The sequence below is a fragment of the Pseudochaenichthys georgianus genome, chromosome 11 (assembly GCF_902827115.2).
Source record: "Pseudochaenichthys georgianus chromosome 11, fPseGeo1.2, whole genome shotgun sequence".
Taxonomy (NCBI): Eukaryota; Metazoa; Chordata; class Actinopteri; order Perciformes; family Channichthyidae; genus Pseudochaenichthys; species Pseudochaenichthys georgianus.
The window spans coordinates 20,483,257-20,496,495 of NC_047513.1; the positions used below are offsets into that span (position 1 = coordinate 20,483,257).

The 13,239-nt window shown below is 41.7% G+C and overlaps 2 protein-coding genes across 2 annotated transcripts in view; one reads left to right on the forward strand and one right to left on the reverse strand.

Annotated features, from left to right (window-relative positions):
* The first annotated feature begins 353 nt into the window (after positions 1–353).
* On the forward strand, positions 354–2,941 carry cfap300 (cilia and flagella associated protein 300). Its single transcript, XM_034095061.2, has 7 exons — positions 354–660; positions 770–851; positions 1,400–1,469; positions 1,768–1,925; positions 2,011–2,183; positions 2,307–2,373; positions 2,641–2,941. Exons 1-7 carry the CDS (start codon positions 551–553, stop codon positions 2,770–2,772), a joined length of 792 nt encoding a protein of 263 aa, XP_033950952.1. The 5' UTR covers positions 354–550; the 3' UTR covers positions 2,773–2,941.
* Positions 2,942–3,488: 547 nt separating this feature from the next.
* The window catches only part of LOC117455610 (potassium voltage-gated channel subfamily KQT member 4), a 67,927-nt gene continuing 58,176 nt past the window's right edge, over positions 3,489–13,239 (reverse strand). The window contains exons 12-14 of the mRNA XM_034095177.1: positions 7,946–8,077; positions 7,576–7,714; positions 3,489–6,671 (exon numbers count right to left, since the gene is read on the reverse strand). Coding sequence (XP_033951068.1) covers positions 6,483–6,671; positions 7,576–7,714; positions 7,946–8,077 — 460 coding nt within the window. The 3' untranslated portion in view covers positions 3,489–6,482. The remainder of the gene's footprint in view (positions 6,672–7,575; positions 7,715–7,945; positions 8,078–13,239) is intronic.

The window sequence follows — 13,239 nt, forward strand, 5'->3', positions numbered from 1 at the left end:
TCCAACCTGTTTACAAAAGAGAAGAAAGAGTGACAACACATGAGATTAAATACAATACAGCCTGAATCAGAATAGTGTTCCTAAAGCAGGACAAGGATGCTCTCTGGTGGCTGTAAAGACATGTCGCCTGCCCCCCTGCTTGTTAACGTGTATTACCCCCTGAAGTCGATCATTCATTGACAGTGAGTTAAGTAAACGTATAAGGTCAGGAAGACGACACTAGCTTTCAAAAATAAAACGTGTCAGTAAAATTAATTGTAATGCTAGCTAAACTTAGCTTTTAGGAGAGTAACGTTACGTACGACCGTTTCCTAGGTAACGAGAACACGAATCTTCAGAGATGGGTTGAAAAATTGAGACGAGCCACTCTGTTGTAATCCTACGTACCTGGAACAAACTGTCCATACTACACGCTGATTGGCTGTTAGTAAGCAGTCGTGCTGCTGATTGGTTAGTAACGCAGACAACTCTGCCACTTGTTGATGAATACGAGTAGGACGTCATTACTTTTGTAAATTTAGCTAACAACAACCAAAGAAAGACTAACAACATGGCAGGAGATAAATGCGACTTTGAGCAAACTTTTTCCTTCTGTCCTCTTCCCTCCAAGAAGTTCTCCTTCCTACAGGACCGAGAGACGTTAGAACTGTTTATGAAATGGTGAAGTATGACATTTAGCCAACTGAAATCTCCCCAGGTTATCTCCATCCTCTATCACTTTAGTTGTCAGGGTGTATGCTTGCCTAATGGATGTGTGTTTTACTTTCAGGTCCATGCTGGGGAGGATTTCAGCTCAGACTTACAGCTTTGACCAGTGCTTTTACCCTTACAGCAGTGACAAGTTTGCACTGGTAAGACCCACCATGATAAATTAGGATACGAGTCTGAAATTAGGCTACAGTAAAACCTGAACATTGGTGATAGAAGTGCCCTACATGGATACTAAAATATACTACAGTGTAGAAATGATAATGTAGGCTATTGCTATTATATTATTTGAAATAGTATTACCGGCAGTATTGAAGCATTTATATTTACATTGCTTTAATGTTTCAGCATAATTTATTTGTTGATAATGCTTTGTAAAACTGATCAGTTTTCATAGCAACTGAAGTAATGACATGTTGTGTAGTAGAAGGTGCAATATTTGCCTTACTAGAGTAAGTATGAAGTAGCAGAACATGAAAATACTCATGTACAACGTAATGACACGTATCTTAAATTATTCTCTAGTACAGTATTTCAGTAAATATACTTGTTCCAAAACTTCTAGAAAAAATGGGAAACTGAAAGTGATGCTTAATCATTCCCAATCACAGTTTAACAATCTGTTCTGATAAAATGTCTCCATGTGTTCAATCACATGAAATTGCTCTTGATGCCACTCTTTGTTACACAGAGTTTCTTCAGAGATCCCAATGTGGTATCCAGTCTGAGAAAGACGGAGGCCGGAGCCTGGGTGCCTCTTGGTATGTCATGTCCCCTAGAAAGAAATCCTTTCATCACTAATAGTAGGACATTAATCTCATCTGCTGCTGTACAATATTTGTACCCCGGAGGAATGTCTTTGACTTGACTGTGTGTGTGTGTGTGTGTGTGTGTGTGTGTGTGTGTGTGTGTGTGTGTGTGTGTGTGTGTGTGTGTGTGTGTGTGTGTGTGTGTGTGTGTGTGTGTGTGTGTGTGTGTGTGTGTGTGTGTGTGTGTGTGTGTGTGTGTGTGTGTGTGTGTGTGTGTGTGTGTGTGTGTGTGTGTGTGTGTGTGTTGTAGACACACCCATAGTGTCTGTTGCTGTGGAGCCTGTTCCGTGCACCAAGGTCTCGATGGAGCTGTTTGACCCAATCTACTCTTGTGGGATCCTGAGGCCCTCTGGACATTTAGTGAAATGCCTTCATGATGTCTACCCTGACTATGATGAACTCAGACAGGTTACTCTCTTTTCTCATCCACACATCTGTCTGAATCTAAATATATTTTTCAGCATGGAGTCAGTCCAAGTCTCTGTTTCTCCAGATGTTGCAGGAGGAGGACTCTGAGCAATACCGTGTGTTTGGGAGAGAGGAGCGAGCGGAGCTTCTGTTTCGCCTTTTCAAGCACCTTTGTGTTGGAGGAGAGCTCTGTCAGTACGAAGACACCATCGAGCCCTACATCAGCACCACAAAGAAAATCTACAGAGACCTGATCAGGTGGGCAACATCTGACCATCTTCTATCTGAATACATACTGTCCAACAATATAAACACTTAGTGAGGTTATTCGATACATGCTGATTTAATAATAACACTTTAATTCTACCCATTACTCTGTAGTGTTCAGAAGGATCCAGAGACTAAGAAGATCAGTGTTGTCTCCACAGTCCTCAAAGTCTGCGCCTATGTAAGTAACTGGTTAATGTCTGTTTACATGCATACATGTGCACAAACATTCTAATTTCGATTGAAAGTCATGAAGTTGCTAATTAGTATTTCAACTAATTTACTTTACTTTCAACAAGTGTTTAACAGTGTGGTACCACATCATGCAATATTACAGACTCTGCAACCCAAAAACTTTCAAAAAATGACGTGATTAGGAGTGGCACAGGTGCAGTTTTAACTTGAATTGCACATTTCACACATATATTGTATTACACATCTTCTGCAGGATGAATCTGGGCGATGTTACCCCGGAAGACGAGAGGAGGATCAGACGTTTGCCTATTTGATTGTCGACCCCTTCAAGCGTCATGTGACTTTGTTCTACCACAGCTACGGTGTAGGAACCTTCACTTTGTGACAGCAAAACACTGGAAGCTGCCCTGTAAAGCTTTATTCACTCTGGACGTCTGTATGCAGAAACATGTGAGCTAAGAATGGAAGCTCAACCTGGATATCTGTTAAATTATTTGTTTCAGTAACAAAGGAGAAGGATTCATTATTTTGTTCAATTAAACGTTTTAAACAGCCATGATGAACCCTTTTTTTGTGTTCTAATAATAATCAGCACAGTTAACATCCTGCTCTAAATGTGGTTGAACTCAACAAGGCAGTGCAACAACTTAAAGGTTCCCTCAGAGAGATATTTGGTTCAAATAAACACAATGGTGCTCTAGGAGGAGATTCAGGGAGATAAGGTGTGTGTGTGGGGGGGGGGGGGGGGGGTTACACTAAAGCAAAAAGATCGTTATGTCATAAAGTGGACATGTATGCATAATAGGTGACCTTTAACATAAAATAATATCATGATTTTGGTCCATAATCCAATTCAAATTATGATTAGGAAGTTTTTAATAATGCTACATTCTTGTAAAAACATAAAAGATTTGGTATTACCAAATACTATACATTTTTCAACCTGATTTCGACCCCCTGCAATAAAAGCCATTCCGTAAGTGTCAACCATCACACAGTAGATCATTTATTAATAATAAGAATAATTCAGACAAAAAAAGAGACTGAAGTCAACATACAGTCCAAAGAGCTTTATTGAAACAAATAAATTAATAAGTTAGTCAAGTGAGATAATTTATCCTCAGCAGATACACTTTTTGCATCTCTTAAAAATATCTAATATAGGTGTGCACTAGATTAAAAAATAAGAAAAGTGCCATATTTCATCAACCAGTAGCTACATCAATTTGAATCGGAAGACGTTGTTGGCTTCAGCGTACTTGCTTATTGCTTTGATCTGTTTCATTTGAACAACACTTCCAATTCCTAAGAGAGCAGTTAAATGGCAGCGAGCTGGAATGTCAAATGGCAGCAAGTCAGCGAAAGATGGATGGTCGCACGTCATGAAGAAGAGAACGTGCAGATTGAGTCATGCATAGCATTCAGTCAGCTGGACAATCTCCACTGTTTCATACTTGGTTTCCTAGACTAGCGCCCCCTAGTGGCCTCAGAGGTAGTTGTGTGGAAGCCATACTTCTCTATGTGACATGCTTATGGACGGATCATGCCTGCAGAGTTTCCTGTGACCATACAAATGTCCATGCCTGCAGGTCTGACTGCTGTTAACATACAGTAAGGGACTCGATGCTCGGAGGCTCTGCTGGAGTTACAATGATATGCTAAACGCGCAGTAATGTACTCAGAAAATATCAAAGGTTGCAGCAGTCATAAGAGACTAATACCCTAAAAAGTACATATTAAGAACAATTTTTATTTCTTTAAATAGGAAAAAAATCTATTATGTAAAAATACTTGGTTAAAGCAGCATCTATGTTTACATTTGAAACAGAAAGCCGCTCAGTTACAGAACAAGGACATAGAAGGCACAGGTCACACTTCCTTTTTATGTCTTGACTCATGACTTAACAGGAGACATCCTTATTGTTTCTTCTTTTTCTAATACTGGGTCCACCACGAACAACAACATGCAATACAGTGATCTCACATTTTCATGAAGCTCAACACTCCAGGTGACAATGAAGTGAAAGCACTTTTAATGCCCCTAATAATTCCTTACTATAGTTTAGGCCAACAAAGCGACCTGGTATTTTTCTACAAAATGAATGCAAAATGTGTATGATGCACACTGCAAGCTCTGAAGCGCCATTAGACCAATGAAATACATTCACTGTTTGAAGTCTGAGTTTAGCTTGGATGGAAAAGTGGAGCACCTGAGTCAACTGGTATGACTGGAATAACAGAAGAACTGTGTCCACTGGCCAAATACAATATGGTAAATGTTTTCTTAGTTGAAGCTGTCAGCAATTATCTGGTGATGTTTAAAAAATATATACATTATGAGCTCTGCGATTGGTGAGTGTGAACCTGATCAGCTGTGTTTAGTTACCGTTGTGTCATCCATGATTCAACTTGAAGGACAAATGCTAAATCTATTTGAAGATCATATCTAACTCAATTAAATATATTAATTTAAATCCTACATTTACTTTAACAACCAAAATCATTACAAAAAAAACACAACACTTTGCCGTATGGGTTACACAAAATCGAGTGCATGAACATAATTACAGTAAAGAAATCAAACACAAAGATAAAAAGACAAAAAGGTGTTCATCAAGTGCCAAAGTATTTAAGTAAAGGAATTGCTTTCTTTGCGTCTGTGTGTGTGTTGGTATGTTTGTGCGTGTGTGCACTCTCCAGTTTTGTCCACAGGCACAGAACGTTAACTGCGCATCTAACATGTCCAAGAAAGAAAGCAGAAAAGACAGAAGAGAGTAAACAGCCAGTAACACCTATGGGTGAAGCTGTAAGGCTGGAACCATTTCCTAAGACACGTGCATTCATGAGGATAATGGCCTGGAATTCATGCGTTAGACCTGGACGCCTTACAGGTGGTTCTTTGTTTAAAACTGGCCAGAGATCACATGCCGTCTGATGACTGTAGGAGCGAGACTCACCCTCCTTTAGTAGAAGAGCATCAGCTGAAATGGTAAACCTGACCTGAGGCTAGATGTGATTGATGAGGAGAAGTACCGACATTTTTTATAAATGTCTAAATTCAGACCGAGGGTCAGGGAGGTTTCATCTACAGTAACATGCATGTCTGGGGGACGGGCTGCAAGACAGAGAGAGTTAAAGGGCATGATAAAAAGACAAAGGGACATTGGAAAGAGGGGATGTCAGACCAGTTAAAGGACATGTTGGCTCTATACAATCTTAACTAGGTAGGAACATTCCTCACTTGAATGCCAGCCAAACAGGGAATAATGCCTAGGGAATCTTTTTTGCAAGTGAGCTTGATAGAGACGTAACATCTGGGAGAGGGAATGAATATGAAAACAAACAACAATGTACACATCAGTCACTCCGACTCATTCCTCCGGCTCAACATTATGGGCAATCAAAGCAGGATTTACACATTAAAATCTCCACTGTTGGTTAGGAAGGTGTACCGCGGAGGTTCGGGTGCTTTGGCGAGGGGGCTGTCGAGCCAGATCCAAGGGTCAAATTATTTTAGTGTCAATGGCTCCTTTAGTGCTTTACTGTTTGTCTGGTGCTGGGAAATGTGTAGGTCGGACCCATTGCATTCATCACAGCCATGCTATGGTACCGAACAAATGACTGGCATGGCACTTGCAGCACTGTTTACGTCAGCAAACTCTCAGTCAGTTGATTCAAGCAGCCATGAAAACAAAATGGGATGATGAGGGGAAAAAAGGCAAGATTTCTCCAAATATACAAACATTCATGGTCTGACTATCTACAGTTAAAAGCTTTAAAAGAGGCATTGATATATAGCATGAGGTGAGTGAAAGTGGTTCAGTATTCAAGTCATATTTGTTCATGTGCCTTCTCTTCATCTCCATCCTCATGTCGTGGGTGTTCAGGTGGAGCCATCTGCTGGCCTCCATCTGTATCTGCTCTGGAAACACATTCACTTCAGGAAAAGGGGGGAGGGTGGAGGTTTGAGATGAAAGGGTAAAAATCATCCCAGACAGATATGAAATGATGGAAGACATTAAGGTGAGGACCCAGCCGCAGGAAGACGTTCTGTAAAGGGTTTGTGAGTCTGTGTTGGGACGACTCGGCTCACTGTCAATCCAGGTTGCCGCTCTCGGAGATGTTGAGCGTGTTGGCGGAGGGGAAGAGGTCTTTTTGGTCCATGGGGCTCTGGTAGTCAGATGTCAGGTCGGGGTCCAGGAGGGTGGACAGGGTGAAGTGGGACGAGCCTTTCTGAGAGTAGAAGCTAAGCAGGAGGTCCAGCTTGTTCTCTATGGACTGTACCTGAACACACACACACACACACACACACACACACACACACACACACACACACACACGTGTCAAAATTCGACTTTCTAATTCATTCAATTTCATTTTTTACTGTTGTTTATTGCAATGTATTTCCAATGCCTGTATTTATATTTACACTACTTGTACTTACAGTTGTCTTATATTACACTGAATGTATGTTACTACCTCTGTTACTAAGGAGGACATGTATTTGGTTCTGTTTCTCTGTGTGTCTGTCAGTGGAATTACAGGAAAACTACTGGATCGCCATGAAACATGGTTAAAGGGTGCAAAGAAAAACCCATGAAAATATGAGTAGGATTCATATCACGGTGATATCACGGGGTGGAAAGTCACATTATGTATCATTTTGGTGAACTCTGAGATATTGGTGCTGCATTCACGAGGCTCCTGGATGTTCGGTAAAATGTGTTTATTAAAGGGAAAAATTCAAATGAACGCCTCGTCAATTTGTAGAGATATTTGTAGTGTTATTAAAACAATCAACCATGTGATTTCCACATGACGACTTATAGGTCATAATTACATTGAAGTCGAAAGAGTAGGGGTTGATCTAAGGAGCACATGAAAGCACCATTGGCCTTCTTTTTTCTTTTGGTTCTGCATGTTTCATTCTAGTTGGACTGTATGTCGGTTCCTTGTCTTGAGCTGTTAAATCCTCTTGTGAGCTGCAGAAACGAAGGCTACCAGAAGAAAGCCCACTTTGTTAGTTGAACAGAGACTTCAGCTCTTAAATGCTAACATGACTTCCGGCTCTAAGTTTATTCCTGCACTTTCAATGCCAGCCTACAATACTGAATGAAAGCGAACCATTGTGATCATGACACACATGTTGGTAGATAATTGTTTATAAATGAAACTGTTCCGCTGTTACCTGTCTCTCCACTTTTACAACACGTCCCATCATGCTTAGCTCATCCAGTGGGTCCAGTTCTGGCGGTGTTTTCTCTCCCTTTTCAGAGCGCATTTTCTTATCGGTCTGGACGACTCCTCGCCCAATTATCTGGTCCACCCTTTTTACACAAACAAATGACCATAAACACAAAGATTCATGGGACTAAATCTGTTTCCTGTTGACGCTAATGAACATGCTGCTGACCATAGCTTCATATTTAAAGCTCAGACATGCAAAGTGGAATTGATCGAGCTCAAAGGCACACAAGAAAAAAAGCTGAAATAATACGTTGAATTTGTACAAAACAAAGTATTTGAGATGTATTTGTTGTTAAAGGTATGACATGTACCTCATCTGCAGGCTCTTGATACGGCCCAGCATATCCAGGTGTCCTGCCGAGTACTGCTCGATGACGTCCTTCACATCGTACGGACGCAGCGTCTCCTTAAACTTCCTCTTGGCCACAAGAAATTTTAAGATCCTGCACAAACACACCAGACTCGCTGTTATCATTCCTCTGAGCAACTGTAAAGAACCCCAAACGGCACACACACATATATGGACCGACAGTAAACCTTTGGAAATATGCACGGGCAGGAAAACGGTGCGTGAGACCCTGAGAATACCAAGATGTATTACAGTCAGAGTGACCTTATCATTCACAAGCAGCCCCATAAAGAGAGCAGAGTTTAACTGTGTGGATATATTGTGATGATGACGACAGAGACCTTTGCTTATCGGCAAATGCTGTTTCAGCAATTAGCATCAACCCTAACATAGTAACACACACAAACACCTCTATCGGAGCGTCCTGCTGTTCCTGCTCTTTTGTCAGCATGCTGGACCACAGCTGCTCCCCCTCACACACATCCCAATGTGGGGGAATCACACCGAGGAATGTTGACCCAGCGCTGCCAACGTATCACTGACAACATAACAGAGTCGGTACTTTTGGGCGTCACGATGGAGGGAGTGGAGGATGTGCAAGAGATAACTGGGAGGGAGTGAAGGGAAGTTTTGGGTTTGTCACTCATTTCACATCTTATCACTCACAGGATAGGCGGCTCTGAGATGCTGGCTCTGCAGAAGGCCCGGAAACACCAAATGTAAGCGAGACAAAACACACACACTCAAGCTGTCATCTCGCCCTGTGATGGCACAAGTGGAAAAGAGTGTGAGGGAAAGGAAGAAGGGCATTTTTGTTTTAAAGGAAACCCTATCTCACACACGCAGGCGACTAAGTCCACTGTAATACTCCAACTTGCATCGCAGGACGAAGAAAAGAAATCGCTAAAAAGGTCAGAGGAAGCAGGGGATCAGAAACAGCTGTCCTGAGAAAACGTCGGTGCTCTGAACTTCAGAGAGGGGTCAGTTTCTGAAATAACCTTTGTTGAGCTCTGCAGCGCTTGCATTACGGCAGCCACATGCAGCGACAGTTTTGTGTAGTGACCGGCGCTGCAACAAAGGGGGAGAGAAGGTCTGAGGGAAGGAGAAGAAGAGCGAGAGGAGGAGGAGGAGGAAAGGTGGCCTATAGCTGTCAGTGCGCTCTCCCCCTCACGCAGCACTGTTTCTTGATGACTCCTGTGCTTTGGGTATTATTGCAGGCGGACATTTCTTATTTTGCAGGTAGATGCAGATTGTCTTTTGCCAGGGTGGTCTCAGCTTTGTGGTGGGGGGGGGGGGGGGGCTTGGGGGGTTTGATTTAGATCCTAGGTTTCTTCAAAATGCTGACTTTTTCTTAGTCGATAAAATAGCTTTTATAATACATGGTCAGGTCTGAGTGTGCCCCCCCCCCCCTCCCAGAAAACGACATTTACTGGCACAGCTCACTGAAAGATATTATATCTTCCTAATGTAAGGAAGTTGAGACGTTACAACGCGGCGTTGATTGGAGGGACAGGAAATGTCCTCTGTGCCCTGAAATGCTTGCATAGCTAGTGCAAATATTTCTGCAATTCAGCAAAGGGGGATCCATGATAGTCTCCAATGGCAAGGTTTAATCTGTGACTTAAAAATGACTGTTATGCTGACAAGAATCCAGGGGGGGGCAAAAAGCGTGAGCCTCTGCAGGGAGAATCTGACTCTCCAAAGATAAGAATACCTACCTGCTAGGTGAACAAAACTAGCGCAGGTACAGTACTGTGTGTGGATTAAATCACAAATTGTGCATAAACACTATATGACTTTGAAAATATAACGGCTGAAAAGCTAAAAACTGATGAGGATGACCAGAGATCAATCGTTAGACATCATAAGCAACTTTTTACTTAATAAAGTAGCTAAAAAGCAAACCATTTTCGGAGTCACAGGAAGAGAGCACAGAAAAATATCAAAGCCTTGTTTTTCCATGCTCCATTTCTTCTTCCTCTTCTTCTCCTCTTGCTCCCGCTGCCTTCCCCTCCGTACATAAACAGAACACTGTACTCCTTTATCCGAGCAGCCGGGCACTGATAAACCACATGTGCCTCTCGAAAGTGAAGGCTCAGCGTAATTCTGTGTTTCACAAACATCAATCATGAAGCTCGGCAAGGCTGCTGTGTGTGTGTGTGTGTGTGTGTGTGTGTGTGTGTGTGTGTGTGTGTGTGTGTGTGTGTGTGTGTGTGTGTGTGTGTGTGTGTGTGTGTGTGTGTGTGTGTGTGTGTGTGTGTGTGTGTGTGTGTGTGTGTGTGTGTGTGTGTGTGTGTGTGTGTGTGTGTGTGTGTGTGTGTGTGTGTGTGTGTGTGTGTGTGTGTGTGTGTGTGTGTTAACACAGTGAAGCACCTGCTGATTGCACACCTGCACTCTCTATATAGGAACTCCCTCTCTTCTATTGTGGACAGCGCAGAGCTGAGGTCAGAGCTATCTGCTGAGTCTGCTGCAAACTGAGGAGGGGTCATATAATACCGTATCAGTGGCAAAGTGATACCAAACTAAAATGATCATGTTGCATCCGGCTGGAGAATATCTAGCGGTAGTGTTTTTACTAAGAAGAAATCTCCAATATAACAGGAGAGCTTCAATGTTTTTAAGAGGAACGTATTTCTTTACGTATTTTAGCCGGCTAAAGCCAGGCTGTCTCAAATAATCAATATCAGTTTAACTGTATGCTACTGTATATGTTGAATACTTTACCTCGCTGTCAGACAGCCCTTTCCGACAGGGAGAGCTGTTATCTATGCTTTCTTCAAAGCAACCAGACTCCTTTGACAAAATCAGTAATCATTTAATATTGGTTTATCAGGAAGTTGGTTTGTGATAATGTGTGTAACCGGCCGCCATCTACAAAAGCTACATTTACAATTCATTGGAAAAGTACCTCAAACAGCCACACTCGATACCATTCAAACTATCCCATTAAGTGTTAGCACACATCAGGTTCAGACAGCAAAAGTTGTTTTACTAAAATAGACTAGTTACTTCTTTCTTGTGTAATATTGTAATCATCATTACCAGGATGGATCAATCCAAATTGTAGTAAGGATTATGACATATCTAGACTCCGCTTTATACAATAGACAGAAGTATTTACCACAACACTGTTGACAATTTGATTTTACTTGATGGATCATTAATAATAGTTCAGATGGGTGCACAACATGGCGTCTATTTCAAGGCACATACCTACAGTACGTTCTTCCAGAGCTTCACAGAGTGCATGTGCAACCACACAGGCAACGTCACGCTACCCTGAGAAATGCTGTGATGGAACAGCGCTGACATCGGGGACCGAAAGAGAGTCGATCTAATGCGCTCTCATCAAACCTCTCTGGAGACCGGCCTGGCCCCAACACCAGATGTCTGCTAGCAGTCTTTTTCTGCCACCATCTGAGAAAAACTCTACGCTGTTAGTGTGAGTGTTACTCTTTTTAATGGTGTGTGTGTGCATTCAGGATATTGTTGGTAACCCTGTGGGATATCTGCACATTCCCAAACAGAAGGTTATGTATTCTTGTATTTAATACATGAGTAAGTAATTACTAACTAACTAACTAACACACACACACACACACACACACTCCATGATTTATGAAGGTAGATATGGTACACAATGCGAGAGCGTGTAAAACCTGATGTCAGCACTTGCAGAAAAAAATCTGAGCTTGTGTGCATACATTTACACTTGTATAAAATATCCACGTATCTGTGAACCAAATTTGAAGTCACAGAAGAAAAAAAAAAGTGTTGTAGCTTGTAGACAAAAAATGAACTTCGTGATGAAATGTTCACTTGCAGATTTTTTGAATTTTTTTAATATATTTTCCAGTACAACTGCAACTTGGTTATTACAACCTCTCAAATCAGTCATTACAACTTCACGAATCTGCTCTGTGGCAGTATACATCGACGAATCGACTTTTGCTACACTTCTTGCGATGAATGTGTCACAAATAATTTGTGTGTAAATATGTGATTTGTAAATGTAAAACACCATTCGCAAATGCATTTAAAAAATGTGCAAACTCACAAATAAATTCGTTGGTGTGAAAGGGGCAACAGTAGTCACTTGTGTGTGACTGACCCGAGCTTGCGTCTTTCTGATAGCTCCGCCCCTTCGCTCCAACCCCCCTCCCTCCCCCCACATCTACAGGTGAAAATTACTTTAGCGACACATTCATCGCAGGAAGTGTAGCAAAAGTCAAGGCCGCAGATTCGTCGATGTATACTGCCACAGAGCAGATTCGTGAAGTTGTAATGATTTGAGAGGTTGTAATAACCAAGGTTGTAATAACCAAGTTGCAGTTGTACTGGAAAATATATTCAAATTTTTTTTTTAAATCTGCAAGTGAACATTTCATCACTAAGTTCATTTTTTTTCTACAAGCTACAAAACTTTTTTTTTTCTTCTGTGACTTCAAATTTGGTTCACAGATACATGGATATTGTATACAAGTGTAAATGTATGCACACAAGCTCAGATCTTTTTTCTGCAAGTGCTCACATCAGGTTTTACACGCTCTCGCATTTTGCACCATATCTACCTTCATACTAATCTCCATTTTTAGTTTTTGCTTTCCTCATCACTGCAATCTAAAGGACGTAGTATCTATTCATTCAGAGTGTCTAAGCACACATTTTCCATGACATCTATCACTCACATACATCACATCAAAGCTGACAGCAGTATCCTGTGATTCTATCTCAGCTGTGTGTGTGTACTCTCTAACAGGCCACCCTGTCACAACACATGGCCGGCCGAAATGAGCTTGGCTTGTTCGGCGACAAGGTCACGCGAGGTAACTAACCCCGCCTCAGAAGGGCTCAGTTTCCTCTTCTGTGGGGACATTTCTACTCCGTCAGCTGAATCTGCGCACACCAGTGCCTACATTGAGGAGCAGCATGTTCACAGACTAATGCATGTTGTCGAATACCATGAGAAGTGCCCATGTCTGAATACATGCATGGGTTTTTTCATCTGAACACAGCAACGCCTGCTTGCACCTTCGGAGCGTTGGCCTAGTAAGACTGGAAACATGAGCTTTCAGAGCACACAAAGCCCTCAGCCTAAGGGTTTCATATTTTCATTGATTTAACTCAACATGGGTGAGCCATTTCTAGATCTAACCGGAATCAGGTAAGGTCCAAAAATATATAAAATAAATATTAGAACGTCTCAAATGAAGAAATGTTTTTCTAATTTTATATTACCTTTGTGTATTCATTATC